Source organism: Meleagris gallopavo, chromosome 8, assembly GCF_905368555.1.
Source record: "Meleagris gallopavo chromosome 8, MGAL_WU_HG_1.1, whole genome shotgun sequence".
Taxonomy (NCBI): domain Eukaryota; kingdom Metazoa; phylum Chordata; class Aves; order Galliformes; family Phasianidae; genus Meleagris; species Meleagris gallopavo.
Window position 1 is genome coordinate 28,314,894 of NC_139411.1, and position 19,169 is coordinate 28,334,062.

Here is a 19,169-nt window from a genome sequence, read left to right on the forward strand (position 1 = left end):
GCTTGCAGCACCCTAACTAATCAGCTAAATACTTCATAATAGGTTGGATCATAGGATAAGCCATCCTCTTTCTACATGCTTACAGCTCCTATTACTGTTAATGGAAATTACACGACTACGCCAATAATTCATGCAACGTTCATTTGATCGTGGGGCAAAAGTGATAAATACTTGGAATCCTTGGTGCTATTTCAAACAGTGAATTTAGAAAGAATGCAAGGCTATTGTAGAAAGTGACTACCAACTTGCTTCGATTCACTGTTTTCCTAAAACTAGCAAGGGAAATTGACAAGTTTCTCTTCCCAGACTGTTGATCAATACCCACACAGCCACAAACAATGCTGTTTCTCCACATTTTACTCTGAACCTTTTAAAAAGCAGAAGGTGGGAAACAGAGTTCAAGGCAACCAAAATCCAGCAGCAGGCAGCACCCCCAAAACACATCATGTTACCCAGTAATCAAGTACTGGTGCCCTCCAAGCACCATGCAAGCACCACTACCTCAAGAACCGCATTCCCACAGGAACATTTAACATTAAAAGGGAATGCTGTGGGCCAAGCCATGTGCCACACAGGCCTGAACCTACTCCTCATATCATACCCAGCTGAGTGACCCCCCAAGGGTGGTTTAGGTTAGATATGAGGAAGTTTTTCACACAGAGGGTGGTGATGCACTGGAACAGGTTGCCCAAGGAGGCTGTGGATGCCCATCCCTAGAGGCATTCAAGGCTGGATGTGGCTCTGGGCAGCCTGGTCTGGTGGTTGGCGACTGACCCTGCACAGAGCAGGGGGGTTGAAAGTAGATGATCATTGTGGTCCTTTTCAACCCAGGCCATTCTATGATATAAAGGAGCAGCAGATACCATGCTGAGCTGCTCTGAGCCAGGAAAGCCTCACCACACATTCACTTTTCACTCTCTTTGGGGCATGGCTAGTGCCAGCTCTGAAACCTCCCCAGAGGAAAAAGCTGAAAGAAAAAAAGAAAAAGAAAAAAAAAAAAAAAAAAAGAAAAAAAAAAAGTAGTAGTAGAGGAGGGTTTAACTCTCTGGAGAAGCACCATGTTATTTTTGAAGGATGTGAAAGGAAAAGAAAATGATTCAGTGGGGATTTTTCTTCATTATCACCCAGCCCAGAGAAGCAAACGTACAATGAGCAGAGGTCCACACGTATTGATTTTAGAGCCGAGGAAGCTGTGGCTAACAGCTTTTTAAGTATCTCCATTTTCAGTTACTTCAACAAAATTACCAATGGGCAGCGTAACAAAGTGAAAGTTTTTGTAGGAAATCACAGACTAAAAATGATCATTTAGGTTGTGAAACGTTTCTTTTCATCGAAAGTAAAGGGCTTTTAAAGGCAGCTGCGTTTTGCAGCATTACCCTCACCAGACATTTCACAGACCGTAATCTGTCTCTCTTTCAGGACAATAATCTTACACAGTTTTGCTACTCGGAGATTTTAAAACTAAACAATACCTGCTCATAACCAGCCCGAGAGGAAGGAGCAGGCAGGCAGCCCACGCTTTTAGGCAAAGAAACAACACAACCACCGCGCTCACTGCAACGCCCCGAGGGCAGCTGCAGGACGCACAAAGCCCCGCCTCACGGCCAGCCCCAGCCCGCCGCAGGTGCCCGACTCGCCGCCGCCCCTCAGGGCTTTCCCGCCTCGGGGTAACGGCCGCGAGGGGCGGCCTCGCCAGTCTCGCGAGAGCAGCGGCCCCGCGATGGAGGCTGATAGCGACGAGCGGCTGCGGCGGGAGGCGGCGGAGTACTATCGAGACCACCGAGTGCCGCAGCGAATGGAGGAGGCGCTCAACGCCCTCTTCCCGCTGCGCCCCGCAGACCTCTACGGGGATTTGGTACCGCGGGGCGGGGCGCGCAGGCGCTCCCCGTGAGGGGCGGTGGGGCGGGGGCTTAGCGGCCGCTGCCTGGGGCGGGGCGGGGCGGAGGGCTGGGCCATGTCTGTGGAAACGTGACAGTGTTTCCTGTCTCCGAGTGCACCGCCATCGCCCGTGGGAAATGGAGCTGGCGCTGTTCCGGCTTTGCTGGATGTTCGGCCCTGTTGTTTCCTGGTTCCTCGTAAGCTATAAGCCGTGCTTTTGCACTGGTGACCGTCTGTCGAAAGGATGAAACTGCCAAGAAAGTCTGTAACAAGCCTCACGTGGCAACGTGATTTTTTATTTAAAGCGACTCTGGTGTTCATGAAATACAGATGAGCCCCAGCTATACTCGCACAGCCCATGATGTCAGTGCCAAGCCCACTGCAGACCTTGGTGGATAAATAATTCAGAGCGCTCTGCTTGCACCTCTGTCTGAAACCCCAGGTTTACCATGCGCTGACCTCTGTGCTGCGTCACTTGTCTTCTGTGGTAACACAGCACCTGCCGGCATTTCTGAGGGTTGTTCTTTTCTGGAATCTTTCCTCTCTCCTGACACATTCCAGACAAAGAGATACATTTTTTCTTTTTCAAGATCTTATCCACAGATAAAATAATTATGGTATATTGAATGCCGCATGGTGAGAACCTTCCCGTGTGAACTTTCATGTAAGTAGATTTCATGAGTAGCAGGCAAATAACACAATTGTTTTTGTTATATAACGTAAATCCAGTTAAACCTTGGACAAACACCTGTTTTCTAGGAGGCTATGGATGTATTTAATGATACCCATCACTAACTTTGCAAAACAAAACACGTTGTCTAACCTGGATGTGGTTTTGGACTTCCCAGGCTGAGATTTGAGTTGGATCTGTTACCTGGAATGATACATAAGCAGATACTGCAGACATAAGCTGGAGTATGTTTGATATTGGGATGAATAAATGGATTTACTCAATGCTGGATATAATTTGTTAAATGGAATAAAAACCTGTTTGCGTAGAAACTGCCTTCTAACGAGTTCTTTCTCTTTCATTTAAGGCTAACTACTTCTCTAAATTTTCAAAAGCTCCAGTCATATGCAAACTGGCTGGAAGAAAAGTTCTTGATGGAGTTGGTCAACCAACATTAGAAGTGGAAATATATTGCACAGTGAAAAACCGTGAGAAGGTGTGAGCTGCTCCTTCCTGATTTATTTAATAAGATACTGTCAGGGAAATGTACTATTCTACTCATATCTTAGTGAGCATTTTATTTTGCAGCTTTAGAGAATGGATTGAATCCCCATAACTCACCAGTTCAGTGTATAGTGATGTTAAAAAAAACAACTGTTGTACAGTATCCAAAAGTATTGGTGAAGGACCTTCTTTTCTTTGCACCAATAGGCTGATGTGGGTGATAGTTCAGTCAAACACCTGCTGCTAAACTGTTTTTTTCTTCTTTAAAAGTTTTTTCTTAAGTAGTTATAAATTAGATTGAGAAACTTGAACAAGATCTGTGATTACCGAGGTGTGAGAGACCAGGAAGGAGGTGCTGGATAAAAAAAAGATCAGTGAAGTGGAGCAAACAGATCTGCAGCATTGATAAGGACATCTACTTCTTAATCTTTAAGAAGACATTTCCAAGTGAGAATTAGTGTTTTCAGTCTTTCTATATTATCTTGCAGAGGATTTGTTCTGCTATAATTTCTTCTCATTATCAAATACCTGAGAATGCTTTATCTGAAACAACCCAAGCTGATGAGAAAGAAAGAAATGACTCTGTTACCACTGCTGTGGAATGGGTGAATGAATCTCTAAACACAATGTTAAGAGACTTGAAGCCTACTGACCAATGTGAAATTGATAAGATGCTTGGGTAAGCCTTGCATATAATTTCTACTTTTTTAAGCTACTGCAGAAATTATTCATTTGAAATACTATTAATTTATATTTTAAGTGAAAAGCATATACAGTAATTAATGTTTTTTAAAATATTTTTGTATATTACGTACATTATATTATATGCTTAGCATGAGAAGGCCATTCAGATATATTGCAGTGTATGATTTCCTGCCAATTCATAACTTTGATATAAAAATTATGCCATTTCTAATAAGAATTTATGCAAATCAGATGTAGGCTACTGAGGTGAATCTAGATATGATTTTAATGCATTGTTTACATTACTGTATGTAGCTTATATACTCGGACTGCCTGAATTGGGTGGCTGTGACCATGTATGTATGCAGTTTCCATTTCATGCAGGCAGTTGAACTCAGCCACTCTGGGATTGCAAGCACCTGCCTGACAGTGCACAGCTGACCTACTGAATTAGCAACTTAGAACAAGTTGTTACGTGTCATAAAGTCATGAAAGTTTACCACTGTACTACCCATACCAAGTAAATGGAGATCTTGTACACTAAGATTATCTTCGAGATTGTGTCTACAAAGAGCTCACTTTCAAACCAGTGCAGCCTGAAAATCATGTGCTGAGGACTGTTATACTCGCTTGTGGTTCTTTTTGTTTATCCAGTGTTGCAGATAACTGTCAAAAACAGGGTTTTACTGACTTCTCCAGGTTCACACAATCAGGGCAGAATCTCAAACAGATGCTCTTAATCCATCTCCAGCATGTTCTTCAGCAAGTATAGCATGCCTCCTTTGACATGCATGACAATATTTTGAGCCACCAATCTTTGTTCCTTTTCTCAGTGAATACTTTTCAAAAAAAGAAGAAGAAAAAAAAGAAATTGAAAAGGAGGAAGAAGATGATGACACTCTTTCCGTAACTTCTTGTGCTCCATCAGCAGTGGCACAGTCTGGGCAAAAAAAGGAAGCAAAACCAGGTTTTTGTTGATTTCCTTGTAATATTTCCTGCAATACCAAAATTGACAAAGATACTAAAACACTTCCTGCAGTAATCTCAGAGACATTAAAGACTAATGTCCCATGTTCAGAGAGTTAGGTTAGTCTGTCCCAAATCTTCTTTCTTTCTGCCCTTCTTCTTTCTGATCACAGCAGTTTCTACTTCAGAAATAGAGAGGAAAATACACAGTTTTGTCATCATTCGCTTGCATTTATTGAACGGAGTTTCTGCCTTTGTTTTATGGTTGGCTTAGACAGGAGGTTATTACTCTTCAGAATGAGGAATAAGAATGGAGGAGGATGCAAATGAAGAATAAAAATGAAAATGATAAGGAAAGAAAAGAATCATAGAACTCAAAAGGAAAATGAAAATAGTTTGAATATAGAAGTTGAAAAGAATTAACGGGGGAAGGGAGGAAGGGAAAATTGTGGCTAACACTGACAAAGGGAGGAAATAAAGGTGAGAAGTGAAAGAAAAAAGGAAGGAGAGGAGATGGGAAAGACAGGCAGTACAGGGTGAAAAAGAAGTAAGGAGATAACGGCACTGAATAAAAAAATGGTGCAAGAGTAGAGAAACAGAATTACTAAATAGGGAAAAAAAAAATAGGCTCAATATGTTACCTCCGTATGTACATTATCCTCAGAAAAAAAAAAAGATCTCCTGTTTTCATTTACTGGAAGTCATACCATTTTGGCAAATTATCAGTTGCTTATCAGTTTAGTTTGAACTGTCATCAAATACTTGTAAAACCCCCCAGTTCATGTGTTCAACACATGCACAGTAAGTCCACCTTTAACCTGAAATGGAACATCTGCAGCTGTCTGTTTACCAGAGTGTCTCAGTACTGGATTACTGATGTTCTGTGTGTGTAGCTCTTTATCCTCAATGTAAGAGGTATGAAAGTTGTATATAGTATGCAGATGATGTTTAATCTAATCAGCATATCCACATAAGGTCGTGCTGGGCCTCTTTTGTTGCCTCCATAGTTGTATATTGCAGTATTTAAATATTTTGTTGAAAACTTCCACAGAGAAGGAAAATTTATATATTGTTCTTATCGATTCACAAAAAAGTACCCAATGCATATGATTTCAGTTTCACATAGGTACTTGCTGTACATCTTAGCAAGGAAGGTAATAATAGTGGGAACTGCTGGGCTTCAAGCAGTTTGACAAAAGTTATTCTACAGTGTCTGAAAGGGAAATAAGTTCCTTTGAAAATTTAACAAGATTTTAACAAGTCTGTGTGTGTGGAATATTTAAAAGACGTGTTCTTTTGTTGGAAAATCCAACTCTAATAGGCCTGCAATTTTTTTCATGCTCATTATTAGAAGGAATCAAGTATGTGTACTCCCAATCAGTTTAGAATGTAATATTCCAAGTCCTTTATGCAAAAGCTGAGCACATAAGGAGAGCAATAAATACCAACACCAAAAACCTAAAAAACGATTTGGCAATATTCCATGCAAACATACATAGATTGCAATGGCTGAAAGTGATGGATTTGAAACACATTTGAAATTAGAGTGAGGACAGATACTTTACTTGTCTGTAAGGTCATTTCATATACAGCAAATGACAAGATTGAATTAGAAAACTGGTTCTTTGGTTGGTTGGTTGGTTGGTTGTTTTGTTTTGTAATTTTGAGTGCACTGCTGTAATGTGAATATTGTATTTGCTTGCATAAGCCTGGTATATAAGCACATGTTTTAAAGCAGTAAAATATTTAGCTACTATTCTCTGTCTTTCAGGGAAGAAGTCAAGTATAGAGACAACAATCCCACCTGCAGAACCCAGTGAATCAGTGCTCTGTGGCAGCTTAGCCATTGGGGGAACATCACTTGCTATAGCTAAGGCTGGTGCCTCTATTAATCGTATCCCACTGTACTTACACATTGCCCTGCTGAAACGCAGTCAGGTACGTGTGACTTCTGTCATTTTGTTTATTCTCATTACTACAGTTGTGAAGTTGGGGATCTCTCATGAAACTAGGAGTAAACAGTCCTCATAAAATACTTTCTTGAGTAGCAGGTTTTGAACTAGCCCTGTGCCGTACTTAAAACGTACAGTAAATGATTCTCTTTTTAACACTTCTTTTTTCACTTGCCACTCTGAATTACAGGATTCACCTAAAGAAATGACTTTGCCACTTCCAATGGTTACTCTGTTGAGCTGTGAAAAATTTTCACCTTTAAAATTAGTGAAAGAAGTTATGCTCATACCACCAGTTCAGTTATCGCTCAAACAGGTACTATTTTGTTGGTTTTTTTACTAATATATTCTGTTTTTTTAATTAATATATCCTATACATTTCGTATATATGTGAGTGAGTACATAGATCTTTTCAGTAGAAACCTTAGAAAGTACATCTTTCATTTTTTGTTTACCTGTAAGGCCCATGTTTTAACATTTTTTTAAATTCTGTGTGTTAGGACACCAGAAAAAAATCAGTGCATTGAAGGAGATACAGAAATCTGTTACAAAACACTTGAGTCTTTTCAAAAATGTGACTTTACATTCCTAGGTTATAAACAGTACTAGTTATTTGTAGCACATACAAAACAAAAACACCAACAAATTCACAGCAGAGCATACAATCTTTGAGAACATATTGCTTTAAAAATGAAATTGTGAAGATAGAAGGGAATACAAAACAGAACAAAATCTATTCAAGGGGCAGGAAGGGTGGATGAGACAGACTGGGTCAACACCCTCTTTTTGTTTAGCCACATGGTGCATTAAAGAATGTATCTGCACAAGATGCCTACGTTAGGGCTGTGATTTCTATTTTGTATGCTGGTGACCTGAACAAATAGCTGAGTTTGATTCTTTCTTCTTCCTTTTCCTTTAACTTTTCAGAATTGTCACTAGAGCTCATAATAAGGTTACCAATTCCGTACTTCTCAAAGACTTGATTCCTCCCAGTGCTCAAGGGAGAGCAGCAAGCTGTTTGCTGCAGTGCAGTAAGCATAGCAGTGCCTCCTGTGCTGATATGTTGTCAGCTGTGACTGACTTCTGCCCCCTTCAGTTTTTCGGCTTTCTTTTACAAGCACAGATAAAGGAAACTTGAAATGTGATTTACAAAGTTAACATTAAACTTTTCCTAACTCAGCCGAAAACAGTCTTGTGTTAAAAACAGAGGACTCACATTACTGGAGTGTTCCTCCATTCCCTAGTTTTAGAAACAAGGACAGCAGCATTTCTTTCCCTGCTATCTGGAAACATCAGTTTGGTCAGTTTTCAGTTAAGTAGTCTTGGAGAAATGCACAGTTGTGGACGCTCCTCCTCCTCGGATATTAGGCAGACCAAGATGTTGCTTACTTGTTTCATCTGGAAAGGGTTGGGGTTTTTTCTTTTTTTGTGGAAGAGGCCACTTTTTTGCCATCTCATTAAAAGGCATAATCAAATATTTCTGATCATTCCACTGCTGCTAACTCTTTAATTATGGACACTCATAGGAGAGAGACTGTGCTTAGGATGTCTCTAATATATATTTTTAAAAGACTTTGTATTGAGGCCTGTGTTCAGAAGTGCTCTGATTCAAGCAGTTAGAATGAAGTAATTTATCTTTCTTTTGAAGAATGATGATGTTTAATTTCAGGGCATAGAAAGAGCTCTGGACATTCAAAAAGAAATGATGAGACTGCTGGAGCCTGCAGGGAAAGCGGTACAATAAAAATGTGTTATTAATGTGATGTACTTCACTTGGCCTTTCTATTACTGTTGTCTGTTTAACCTTAAACATAGAATATTTTGCATCTTATCATTCATATTTAGTCTTATGGCACAGAATAGGTGTGCCTCCCTGACAGATGAATAAAACATTGAGCATTTAATGATCTAGCATTAATGAAATAGAATAAAATATTGTTGTATGTATAGGAAGGCTTTTCTATTTCATTACATATACCAGAAATAGTCTGCTAGGGAAGAATAAAATCATGTATTGTTCAAAGTAGTAGTACTGCAGTAGTTTATCAAGCTCAGTATTTGCATATGCTTTTTGCAAAATCAGGTGGTTAGGTTTCTTCTAATACAAGGTCTAGATTCTCACTTCTCAGAACCTCTGTATTGCTGATAGTCATGGTGGGGATATTTTGAAAAACAGGTGATGTTTGGGGTGGTGCCTACATAGAAATAAATATGTGAAATGAGTACCACCACAAAATAAGATGAGTTAATTGCTTATAATTTCCTCGTCTTGAATATTATTTCCTAAATTAAATATATGCAATCTCTTCAGACCAAAATTTGGTCAGTGTATTTTTATTTTTTTAATCTGAGGTCTCTCTGTCATTTTTGGACCTTTTCGTGGCATTGTTTCATTGTTTCTGTCTTCCTTCAATGGCAGCAGCCCAGTCCTCAACTAGCAGACAGTAAGAAAGGCAGAGCACGTAATAAAGAGAAGAACGCTTCGGTAAGAAAAGAGATTTTAAGTCTTCAGCAAGATGTTAAAAATTGAAGGGAACCAAAATGTTCTTAAGAAATGAAACATAAGTCTGCATTACCATTTTGGAAAGGTCAAAGCAAGACTTTTTAATACTCCAAAACCCCTATTTTACGTAATAATTTGGATTCTTCTGACTATACCTTCCTTCCTGTGGAACAGTAACAGAAAGGGGGAATGCTTCTGGAACCTGGGCATTTTTTCTGATATAGAAAACCTATCAAGTCATCCAACAGAGCACTTTGTAGGCCTATTGCACTGGCAGTGTACAAGCACCTCTGATCTTGTAAGCCCAGAACTGCTACCTGTAAGACTTGTGTATCGTGCTACTTCCTAAACACTGGAAATGGAATTTCCCTCTTAGTCATGCTGCACTGAATTCCCAGTTCCTGCTTGAGGTTATAGATAATGGCAGATCAGAAAAAGCAGCTAAAGGGCAGCACTCACAATAGTAGCAGGGCATTATTTGATGCGACTCAAATGATCCTTGGTTGTTTTATTGTTTCTTTATTTCCACTTCAAAATCCATAGTTTATAGATGAGTTTTCACAATAGTGGGATGAGGATGCTGTGCTGGCTTTGCTTCCCATGGTGAGATGATTAAAATATTAACAGATAAGAACTCCTGCTTTTGTGGAGTGTACAAAACACAGGATGAGAAAAAGTATTCATACTTTGTAAACCCTCTTCATAGAGAGCTGTCCTTAAAAATGCTAATGTTGTTTTTGAGAACAGATTTATGTGTTGGTTATTGAAGGCAGGCTGTAACGACAGTGAATATATATGTAAGTTTTATATATTTGTAAATAAATTGATTATTTTTGTTTTACTTTCAGCCACCAGCCTTAAAAAGAGTATCACACTTAGGCTGCCTAATAACGGGATGTGATAATCTAGAGCAACCTCTCCTCCTAATGCAGACAGCTTGCAACAATATAGGTCTGGAGCTAGGAAAAGATATGTATTTAGCAATTAATTGTGCTGCTCATGAATTAATGGACTACGTAAGTTACTTCTGCTGTTTATTAAAATAGTTATTTGTTAACACTTCACTACTGCAATGCAGACTCGCCCAGAATCTGTTGACTTTGTTTTCCACAAGCAAAGAAAAAGAAGTATCTCTGCATTTATAAATTCTGTTTGAATCAGTGCTACAAGTTCAGCAGATGTGCTATTGGATTGTAAGCATAAGGGGCAAGGCATGCAGACATCCTTTTTGTTGCCCAGTGCAGAGAGCTGGTATGTATTCCTCCTCTGCTGCTGTAGCAGCATACTGACACACCTCGTGTGGAATAGGGCTCAGTGGAGCAAGGCAGCCTCTCCTTATGCCCTGCATTTTGCCTACAAAAATCTCTGCTACTTTCACCGTTTAACTTTTATCATATTAAACAAATTTATCGTTACAAGCCACCCTGTGTCAGCCACATTGATTCCTCTTCTCTGCTTGTTTTTTTAGTAACATTTTTCAGATGAGTCTGTGTTAAAGGTAGCAGACTTTTAATAGGCAAGCAGCTACTGCCTTCTGTTCAGCAAACCAGCTTCCTATCACAGAACATCTCAGATGATTTTGAATTAGAGTAGTAGGCAGCAAACACTGTTTTGTTCAGTTCACCACACGGAGTAAATTAAGTAATTATCTCAAATTAATCTTCTATCTATCTTGTCTTTAAAGATGAAGAGCAAGAAATAATTTATGCAAATATACTTCTGTAATCCCTTTGCACCACTTGATGCTTATTTCTCCCTTTTCTTACACTACATCTCTTCTTGACCTTTTAGTATATTTTTACTACATTACTGCGTACCTGGGAACATTTATCTCACTGTATATCAGCATGCACATACAGCGATTATATTTCAAGTTTTCTATCTGATGCAGTTTATTCATCTCCAGCTGAAGTCTTAAAGTCGTAAGCCCTTGTTCCGAGATCAGTCAGCTTTTTCTCTGAGCAGAAAAAGAAACTTGCTGCTCTCTGTGATTTAGCACTGTGTGACATTTAGTCTGTCAGGGTACACTGTACTCACAAGACGAGCACAGGATCTTCTGTGAAAACAGTTGCTTTCCTGACAATTTCCATGAACAACATCTTAAAGAATTATGAGTAATTCTCTTATTTAACTGCTGCAGTCAATAAAGCAGTGTTTTCTTTCTGGCACAATTTGATAGTGTACTCATAATCCCTTAATAATCCTTCTACTCGTGTGTTATGGTTTATGTTTTCCATAAAGATGGGACTGGTTCGAAATGAGCTCTTATTTGGTGGTGCTGGGTTGGCTGTTCTGTGTGTGTGGAGTGAGGGTTGTTTGTTTGTTTTGGTTCTGTGTGTTGGGTTTTTTTCTTGGGGGGGGGAGGGGAGCAGGGGGTTACTTTTTGTTTGTTTGATTGGATTTTTTCCCTATGTTTTTGTTTGATCATTTTTTTTCCTCTTTTTATTTTTTAGTTATTTGTTGGAAATGGGAAAGCACCAAGGAAAGGCAATATCTTATTTTTGAATACAGAGGGTGTTCTCATTTTCTCATAGCAACATTTCCCTTATGCAAATAAGGACTAAGAATTAACCTTTTTTTGGAAGTGAAAAGAGATTTTTCATGCAAGATTTAATAAAAATGTCAAATATTGATAACTTTATGACAAAGTTGTGTAAAACTGACAGCGTTGCCTAGGAAATGCTGAAAGAGATCTCCCTTCTTTTGGGAATGGTGTATTTGGCACGAGCTTACTGTTACTTCAGGCAGAGATTTCCATAATAATGTTCACAGACATAGAATAAAGTAAGCAGAGTGAATGTGTGCTTCTTGAAGAACACACAATCCAGTGCCCTCATGGAGATATCAGAGTCACGAGACCTGCGTGCTTATACTAGGACTGTGTCTAATTAGAGAATTGCCATTCTTTTATACTTTATCCTGTACTTTCTAGGTGAAAGGAAAATATGAAATACTTACTGGAACATTCAGAAGTCCTGATGAAATGGTCGACACGTACGTGGAACTGGTTAACAAATTTCCTTCTATTATTGCCTTAGTAGATCCCTTAAGGAAAGAGGTAAGAGTTTGTGTGAGACCACTGAACTTTTCAAGCTTTTACAAAACATACCAAAATGAAGCTTCTATTTTCAGAGTGTTTAGACACAGAAATGCCAGTATGAAAAAAAGCATGCATTAATTCATTTGCATATATTTAATTGACTATACTTCAAGATATTTTTTTTTTTTATGTTTGAGCTAATTCCTGATAGAAAATAATCCTGACATGAACAGAATATGGTTAGCACAATTATTATGAGAAAATGCTAATTCTTCCCAATTCTTCTTGCTCAAGCATATTACATATTACATTTTCCTTCTTATGAAAACAAATAATACAAATTGTACTATAAAATCAAATTACAAAATTCACGTGATTTATAAATGACATTATGTGGAAGAAACTAAAAATTTCTACATAGCAGTACAGCTGTACGTTCCTTAGAACCATGAGAAAACTCACATAGCTGCTCTTCTTTATGACTGAGATGTATACCCAAAGCCAGAACAAATCTGTAGCTGGCAGCATTGCTCAGCAGAATTTGTAAAGTGCATTTTATCACTGTGAGCAGTGTTAGGGGAGATAATTGAGTGTGGGCAACAGATTAAAACAACAAAGTAGAACACAAATGTTTTAGCAAGCTACAGATAGGTGAAAGGGATGGAATAACCTCAGAGATTAGCATTTATGCATATAATTCAGTTCCCATATATTACCAAAAGATATAAATTTAATTGTAGTAGAAGATTCTAAAGTTGCACGACTTAACAAAAACTGTTCTTCCTTTGGAAGTTTGACTTTATTTTAAAATAAATAATGTCTTTTGTTTTCATGAAAAGAGAAAAAAAAAAAGTTGAGCATGAATGAAGGGGGAACTAAAGTATCTTTGTGAATCTGCCAAGTGCCTGAGTTGATAATTCTGTAATAGATGAACTGCAAAATTGAGTTCTTAGCTGAAATTCTAACAGCTTGTTTTTCAGATATTGGTTTATATTGTTACCTGTTATTGTTACTTAGTGAGCTTTGCTCCCCTGCCCTCTTTCAAACTGATCCCCATATTCCAAGACAGTTGGCTATTCCCTGCTTCTGCTGGGGCTGCAGACCTCCTTGCAAATTCTTATGAGGAAAGATAGTAAAGGAAAAATGTGTGGAAGGATTGCTACAAACAGTACTGTTAAGGAAAATGCCCGTCCTCCTCCCCCCGCAGCACATCTATGAAGTAACCCAAGCCACATCTTTGCCACAGATAATGAGGTCCTTGAGGATTAGCTGTGCTACCAATTCAACAATCCACTGCTAGATGGAAGAACACCTAAGTGGTTAAGTTTAAAAATTTGACCATGTGTCAAACCTTCATTTTCAGTTACTTGTGGGCTTGACAGCTTTTCAGGAATGGACTCTCGTGTGTATTGCAAGAATGCAGCTACACATTTCAATGTGATCCACAGACCAAGAATTATTAGTTTCAGAATTACTAACTTGAAATTGTACATGATTTTAATGTGAGAGCTTTGCATTCTGTGGACACACAAAAAACAAACATTTTTAAATTTCTTTTTTATTTTTCAAATTATTTGTATACTCCTCTCCTCTGTTTATCTTTAAATCTCAGTACCATGTAGATAGTGCATTCAAATTAAGAAACAGAGAGCCTAAAATATTGGAGCTTTGCTGGAAAGAGAGCGTTGTATTCCACAGTTCCCTGTGGGTCAGTCTTGTAGCTCTGATCATCCTCTCCTGATATACTTCACTGAATCTATGTCTGCCTACTGTCTCATCACTTTATATTCAAACAGATAGAATGACACTTAAAATATGAACACAAGAATGAGTCCTCTAAATAAAACAATAGAAAATTGTTTTGTCATCCATTTAAATTAAATACACTGTAGGAAAGGAAATTAAAATAGCAAAGTCCTACGGTTAGTTTAATTTGTAGTATTTCAAACTGTCCTGCTGTGCAACTATCTTTGATTAATTCCAGGTACGAATTTTTGTTTTCTAGCAAAATCTTAAAAGCCAAGCAAAATTGTTATATTTTCATAGAGAGAGATTCAAAATATAAAATATATCTTTATATAGAGAGTAGGATGAAATCCAAACAAAACTTTTCCAGTTTTAAATTGTGCCTCTTGAGTTAGAGTTTTCATTCAGTTTGGTGTTTTAAACTTCAGGTATTTGCTTGCTTGTTTATGCAGGACAGACAACAATGGAATAACTTGTGTGGTGCTCTTGGTTCGAAATGTTACCTGATTGCTGAAGATGCTGCCACAAATACTTCCAAACTTCAAACAGACCAGAACATAAACATACCAATGTGCAGTGGTGTTGTCCTAAAATATGTTAATCAAACCAAGGTATCAGACCTCGTCGAACTGACTGGACGTCTAGATGGTGAGTAGAGAGGTAAAAAGGCTTGCTTGCAAGCCCTGCAAGTCAATAAATCATGTTGTAACACCTATAAATATTACGTCTTTTGATTTAATCAGCACCATTTCTATTTTAGTAAGCGTTTGCCAGAAGAAACTGAGTCATGTTCTGTTCACAAATCTCTCATTCAGGAGCCTGAAACAGGACGCAGGCTTAGCGAGCGCACTGTGTGTGCTTTGAATGCGGATGCCCTTTGGCACTGCAGATAAGAGTCACGCAGTTTGATGTCAGAATTAAAATGAAACAAATGATACAGCTGAGGAATTTGAATTTTGCTTAATATTAATAATTAAGAAATGCAAACTAGTCCAAAATGTTTAAAAGGGCACTTTGCATATTACTGAGCCTTTATGCTACAGGTACCAGAAACTTGTGCGGTTTCTTACGTAAGATTTCTTCGCACCGTTTTTTTGTTCTATTCATCTTTGTCCCCAAGAGATAGATGGACAAATTTTATATAATTTCCCTCTCCTTATTCCCTCAAAAATTCCAGAATCACTACATCAAAGTGAGTAAATAGCAACTTAAACATTTCATTCAGTCATGAGGGTAAACTCCTTTTCATAGTGAAGAAAAATCATTACTGTAGGAAAAAGCATGTTTAAAGAAATAGAACAGCCTCCTGGTGTGTACCATACATTACCGGACACATCAGCTAGAGGTAAGTAGGATAGGATGTTAGATATTCCCTTATTCGTGCTGAAAATAAAAGAAAATGTACCATTAATGCCATAATTGTGGCAAACCGGAATAGTTTACGTTTTCACGAAATGAGTTTCATTTCATCTTAGCCCAATGGAAAAAAAAAATGAATGAAAAATGTAAACAATTTGTATCGAATTTATAAAATATATACTAATGAAGGTTGTACACTGCTGTTACATATAGGTCAAAGACGTATTACCATATTAGGAAGTCCAGATGGAGAATCTTCTGATGATAGCCTTGTGGATCTGGTAAGTACTGAAAGCTATTCAGTTGCAGAACTGCCAAAACACTGCTTTTAACATGAATTATTTTTTAGGAGAAAGCCTGTTTCTGTGTGAGAAAGAAACATTTTACAAAAAGGTCTTTTTCTAGGGTTGTTTTTTTCCCCCACAGAAAGTTAATCGTTGAGTCTAAAGAGAAAATGCAGGAAATTTGCCAAAGCAGGGAGTAAATTCATGAGGGTATATGATCTATTTGGTTGCATTCGTTTATAAAAAAGAGAGTTACTTAAAACATTTCTGAATGGTAATAATATTATCTATAAAATTGTTAAACAGTGATATATTTAGGCTTTTTGTGTTAAAGCTACCTTTGCAAATAAAATTCCACTTTGTACGCCAGTGAAAATTATTGTTTGCATCCAGCAAATCTCTCATCGAGAGATTTTATTTCTACTTAAAGGAGGTTTATTATCTGTAAAAAGATAAGAAAATTGTTAAGTTGGAAGTAGGGTACCGTGTATAATTATTACAGATGACTTCACTCCCCAAACCAAACAGGTTTAAAATACGCACTTTCTCGTTTCAAGGCTGTTGGACTGGGTGCCAGGTTTGTCAAGTTGGGAGGTCTTTCCCGCGGAGAAAGGGTGACCAAATACAACCGCCTTCTTGCTATAGAGGAAGAACTGGCCAAGAATAGAACGCTACGTATGAGCTTCTTTCTTACTTTGTTTTCAGCTTGCAATGAATACGGGAACAAAGATTGGAGGGAGAATGATTGAAACCGCACCGCAGGAGGGAAGCGAAATCAAAAGACTATAAATAAGCGCTGACAAAAAAAAACCTAGGATAGCACTTGCCACAATGTATATTGTTGTCCTAATGGATTATCTGTTTACTGAATGTTAAAATAGACCCCTTCTTGAGGAGTAGCCTACATTAAGCCTTTTTCCAGAATTAATTGGTAGGAGTCTTGAAGCCCACAGTGCAAAAGGAACAAAGCAAAAACCAAGCATATAACACTCCAAAAAGCTGCCAAAATGGAATTTTAGGCCAAATACCCCACGCTTCCCTTAAGCCCCTAAGTATATATTCCTATCAAAACTTCATTTCACCATCTTTTTGTATGTTATGTGTACAGCAAAATGTGTTTGGAAAGCTACGATTGCATGGGTAAGTACTAAATAAACCCAAGAAAAATCCAAGTTGAGGATGCACATTCAGCCTTAGCCACTTGTACGCATCTGTCTGCATTTCTTAATCTACATCTTCTTTTTACACCACTTTATACAGTTAAATACTTAACCTTCATTAGAGCCATTTTGCACTTGCTCAGGTATTAATCAAGACAGGATAAAGGCATACAGTCTTGGGGGTGGGAGGGCAGAGACAAGGGGAGGCAGGAAGGAAGGAAGGAGTTTACACAAATTTATTATAGCTTAGTGAAGGAAAATGAAAGAGAACTAAGTCATCTGATCTTGTTTTTGTTGTTATTATTGTTTTCTTTATGTTCTATACATGGAATAGCAATGTTTGACAAGTAATTTTCAAAGAAATTACTGAAAATATTTCGAGTTTGGGACATCTTTCACTTGCTCACATTTAGTCATCATAAAAACCCCAAAAACATACACAGATTTGTTTTGATGAGTTCCACAAAAGGTGTTTTCAAAACCAAGTCATAATAATTACGAAGAACGATGACCTTTCACTGCCTTAGCAATATTAATATATTCCCTATTCAAATGGATATAGTCTAAACAAAAGAGCTTGAGTTTGACATGTTTAAAACTGTATCTCATGAAATGAAATAGCAACAATTCCTGAAGCTGTTAATCATTTGGCAGAAATGAAATCCAGTAATTAAATCAACTGCAGAGAAATACTGAGATAGCATGTCTGAGCTGCATACCAAACTCTTCATTTGGCTGGGCTGCAAGCTACAAAATATATTGGAGGGCTGAGCACGGAGGTCTCTGTAAATGGTTCGTGGATAGAAGGTGACATTGACCCATCAGGTTTCCCCCCCAGGATTGACTGAACTGGGCACACAGCTGGGCCCAACAGCACGGCAGCTACAGGGAGCCACGTTCTGCCTGCTGCCTTCTCCTCTTGCTGTCAGGCTCTGGGATTGCACAGAACTCTCCATCTACTGCAGCCCCAATGCTGATGCTGCATTTCAGCCCCCAGGAACACCTGAAAGGCAGACGAGAACTGCTCATAAGATGAAATCATGGATTGGTCAACACTTTGCTAGGAACTCACAGAGAGATGTGACCTATTCAATGAATGGGCAGGCTTTGTATGCATGGCAAAAATAATAATCTGTAGTGAGTGTGATGTGATTGAGGAAAAACAGCAGTAAGGAGAGAGGTTAAGTGTCAGAAGCAACATCTGAACTCGGGCTTATATGAAGTTGTTAGAGACTGGGGTTGAGGAGGAAGGAGGCACAGGCAGACAGTGGGAACTTTTACAAGAACATCAGTGCAGAGGAAGATGGATGTTCAAAGAAAGGGCAGCAAGAGCGAGGGTAGTAAGCACCAGGTGAGGTGGTATGTGAAGAAGGAAAAGCAATAAATATCCCAGCTCAGGCTGCTGAGAATCATAGAAGGGTTTGAGGTGAAAGGGACCTGACAGCTCATCCAGTTCCAGCCCTGCTGTGGGCGCAGACACTCCATCTTCCTGCTCCACATCCTAACGCTGTAACTGAAGTGCAGGAGCTCTGCTCCTTTAGTTCTTAAGGCCAAACCCTTAATGATGTTTAAGGACTGATGTAAGCACTATCTGGAAGTTTGAAAAGAAAATCTGAGTGCATCAGAGAACATTTCAAGGAACCAGATTTCAGCAAAGATAAGAACAGGGCTTCTTTATTCTCTTCTACTGCAGGTTTTGATGCAAATTTTGAATTTACTGATTTTGCTGAAGAATCACAGCCAGAAAAACAGCAGCCTGAAGTCCTTCCTCCCCCACAGCAGGATTCAGTGCCTTCACAGCTCTCTGTGCCAGCCCTGCAGGGTCACAACGTGCCTGCTCAGCTCCTGGAGAGCAGCACATTGACCTAAGCTGCCCAAAATAACTGTCAGGTAAATTTCTAAAAACTATTTTTGGTAAGGGACCCATACACTGACTGTTCTTTAATCCATTTATTTTCCAGCACCTCAGCTAAAATTTTTTAAAAGCATTCAAATATTCATTTCTCTTTCCCCAGGAGACCATTGCTTTCAGCTGAAACCAAGTTAACTGAACACTGACTGCAGTTTGAAAACGCCGCAAAATTCTATGCTGTATTTACAAATTGACAAAACAAGTGCCTCTGTGTTAACTTCAAAACTAAATGTTTGTTTTGAGAGAGATCTCTCCACACAAAGAGCAAGCTACTGACATAAAAAAAAAAACAAAAACATTTTACAAAAAACAAAGGCCTTGACTGTTATGTTGCTCCACCCCCCCCCACAACCCTCAATGCTGCTCTTAGATCTGGCCTACAAGGGAAATGTTGCACCAGTTCTAGCGAGCTATCAATACAAGTGCATCAGTGCAAACTCCAAATGTAGGGCACAAAGCTGTAATTTGCATCACTAGGAAGCTCACTTTAGTCTGAAGCAAGGAATAACAA

At 38.6% G+C, this 19,169-nt stretch overlaps 1 protein-coding gene and 1 long non-coding RNA gene across 8 annotated transcripts; both read left to right on the forward strand.

Annotated features, from left to right (window-relative positions):
- Positions 1 to 1,611: 1,611 nt before the first annotated feature.
- ENO4 (enolase 4) lies at positions 1,612 to 18,954 on the forward strand. Of its 7 annotated transcripts, none has more exons than XM_085229020.1 (15): positions 1,613 to 1,855; positions 2,916 to 3,044; positions 3,541 to 3,731; positions 4,570 to 4,703; positions 6,474 to 6,640; positions 6,845 to 6,970; positions 8,324 to 8,389; positions 9,074 to 9,139; positions 10,006 to 10,173; positions 12,090 to 12,215; positions 14,396 to 14,591; positions 15,516 to 15,583; positions 16,144 to 16,261; positions 18,440 to 18,636; positions 18,762 to 18,954. In XM_085229020.1, the coding sequence occupies exons 1-14, from the start codon at positions 1,721 to 1,723 to the stop codon at positions 18,613 to 18,615; spliced, it is 1,866 nt and encodes a 621-aa protein (XP_085085146.1). In that variant the 5' UTR covers positions 1,613 to 1,720; the 3' UTR covers positions 18,616 to 18,636; positions 18,762 to 18,954. The 7 variants fall into 7 exon arrangements, with proteins under 7 accessions (XP_085085150.1, XP_085085151.1, XP_085085146.1 ...); XM_085229021.1 differs by having other exon boundaries at positions 9,077 to 9,139; XM_085229024.1 differs by lacking the exon at positions 16,144 to 16,261 and having other exon boundaries at positions 1,612 to 1,855.
- On the forward strand, positions 1,862 to 2,880 carry LOC146543886 (uncharacterized). The gene is made up of 2 exons (XR_014884596.1): positions 1,862 to 2,542; positions 2,638 to 2,880. It is a non-coding gene; the product is annotated as an uncharacterized LOC146543886 (long non-coding RNA).
- Positions 18,955 to 19,169: the final 215 nt, after the last annotated feature.

Excerpts from the sequence above, each read along its gene's own strand:
- ENO4 (XM_085229020.1), top strand. The coding sequence starts at position 1,721 with ATGGAGGCTGATAGCGACGAGCGGCTGCGGCGGGAGGCGGCGGAGTAC. Across the intron at positions 6,971-8,323 it reads TTCAGTTATCGCTCAAACAG|GGCATAGAAAGAGCTCTGGA; the intron begins GTACTATTTTGT and ends GTTTAATTTCAG. Across the intron at positions 16,262-18,439 it reads GGCCAAGAATAGAACGCTAC|GTTTTGATGCAAATTTTGAA; the intron begins GTATGAGCTTCT and ends CTTCTACTGCAG.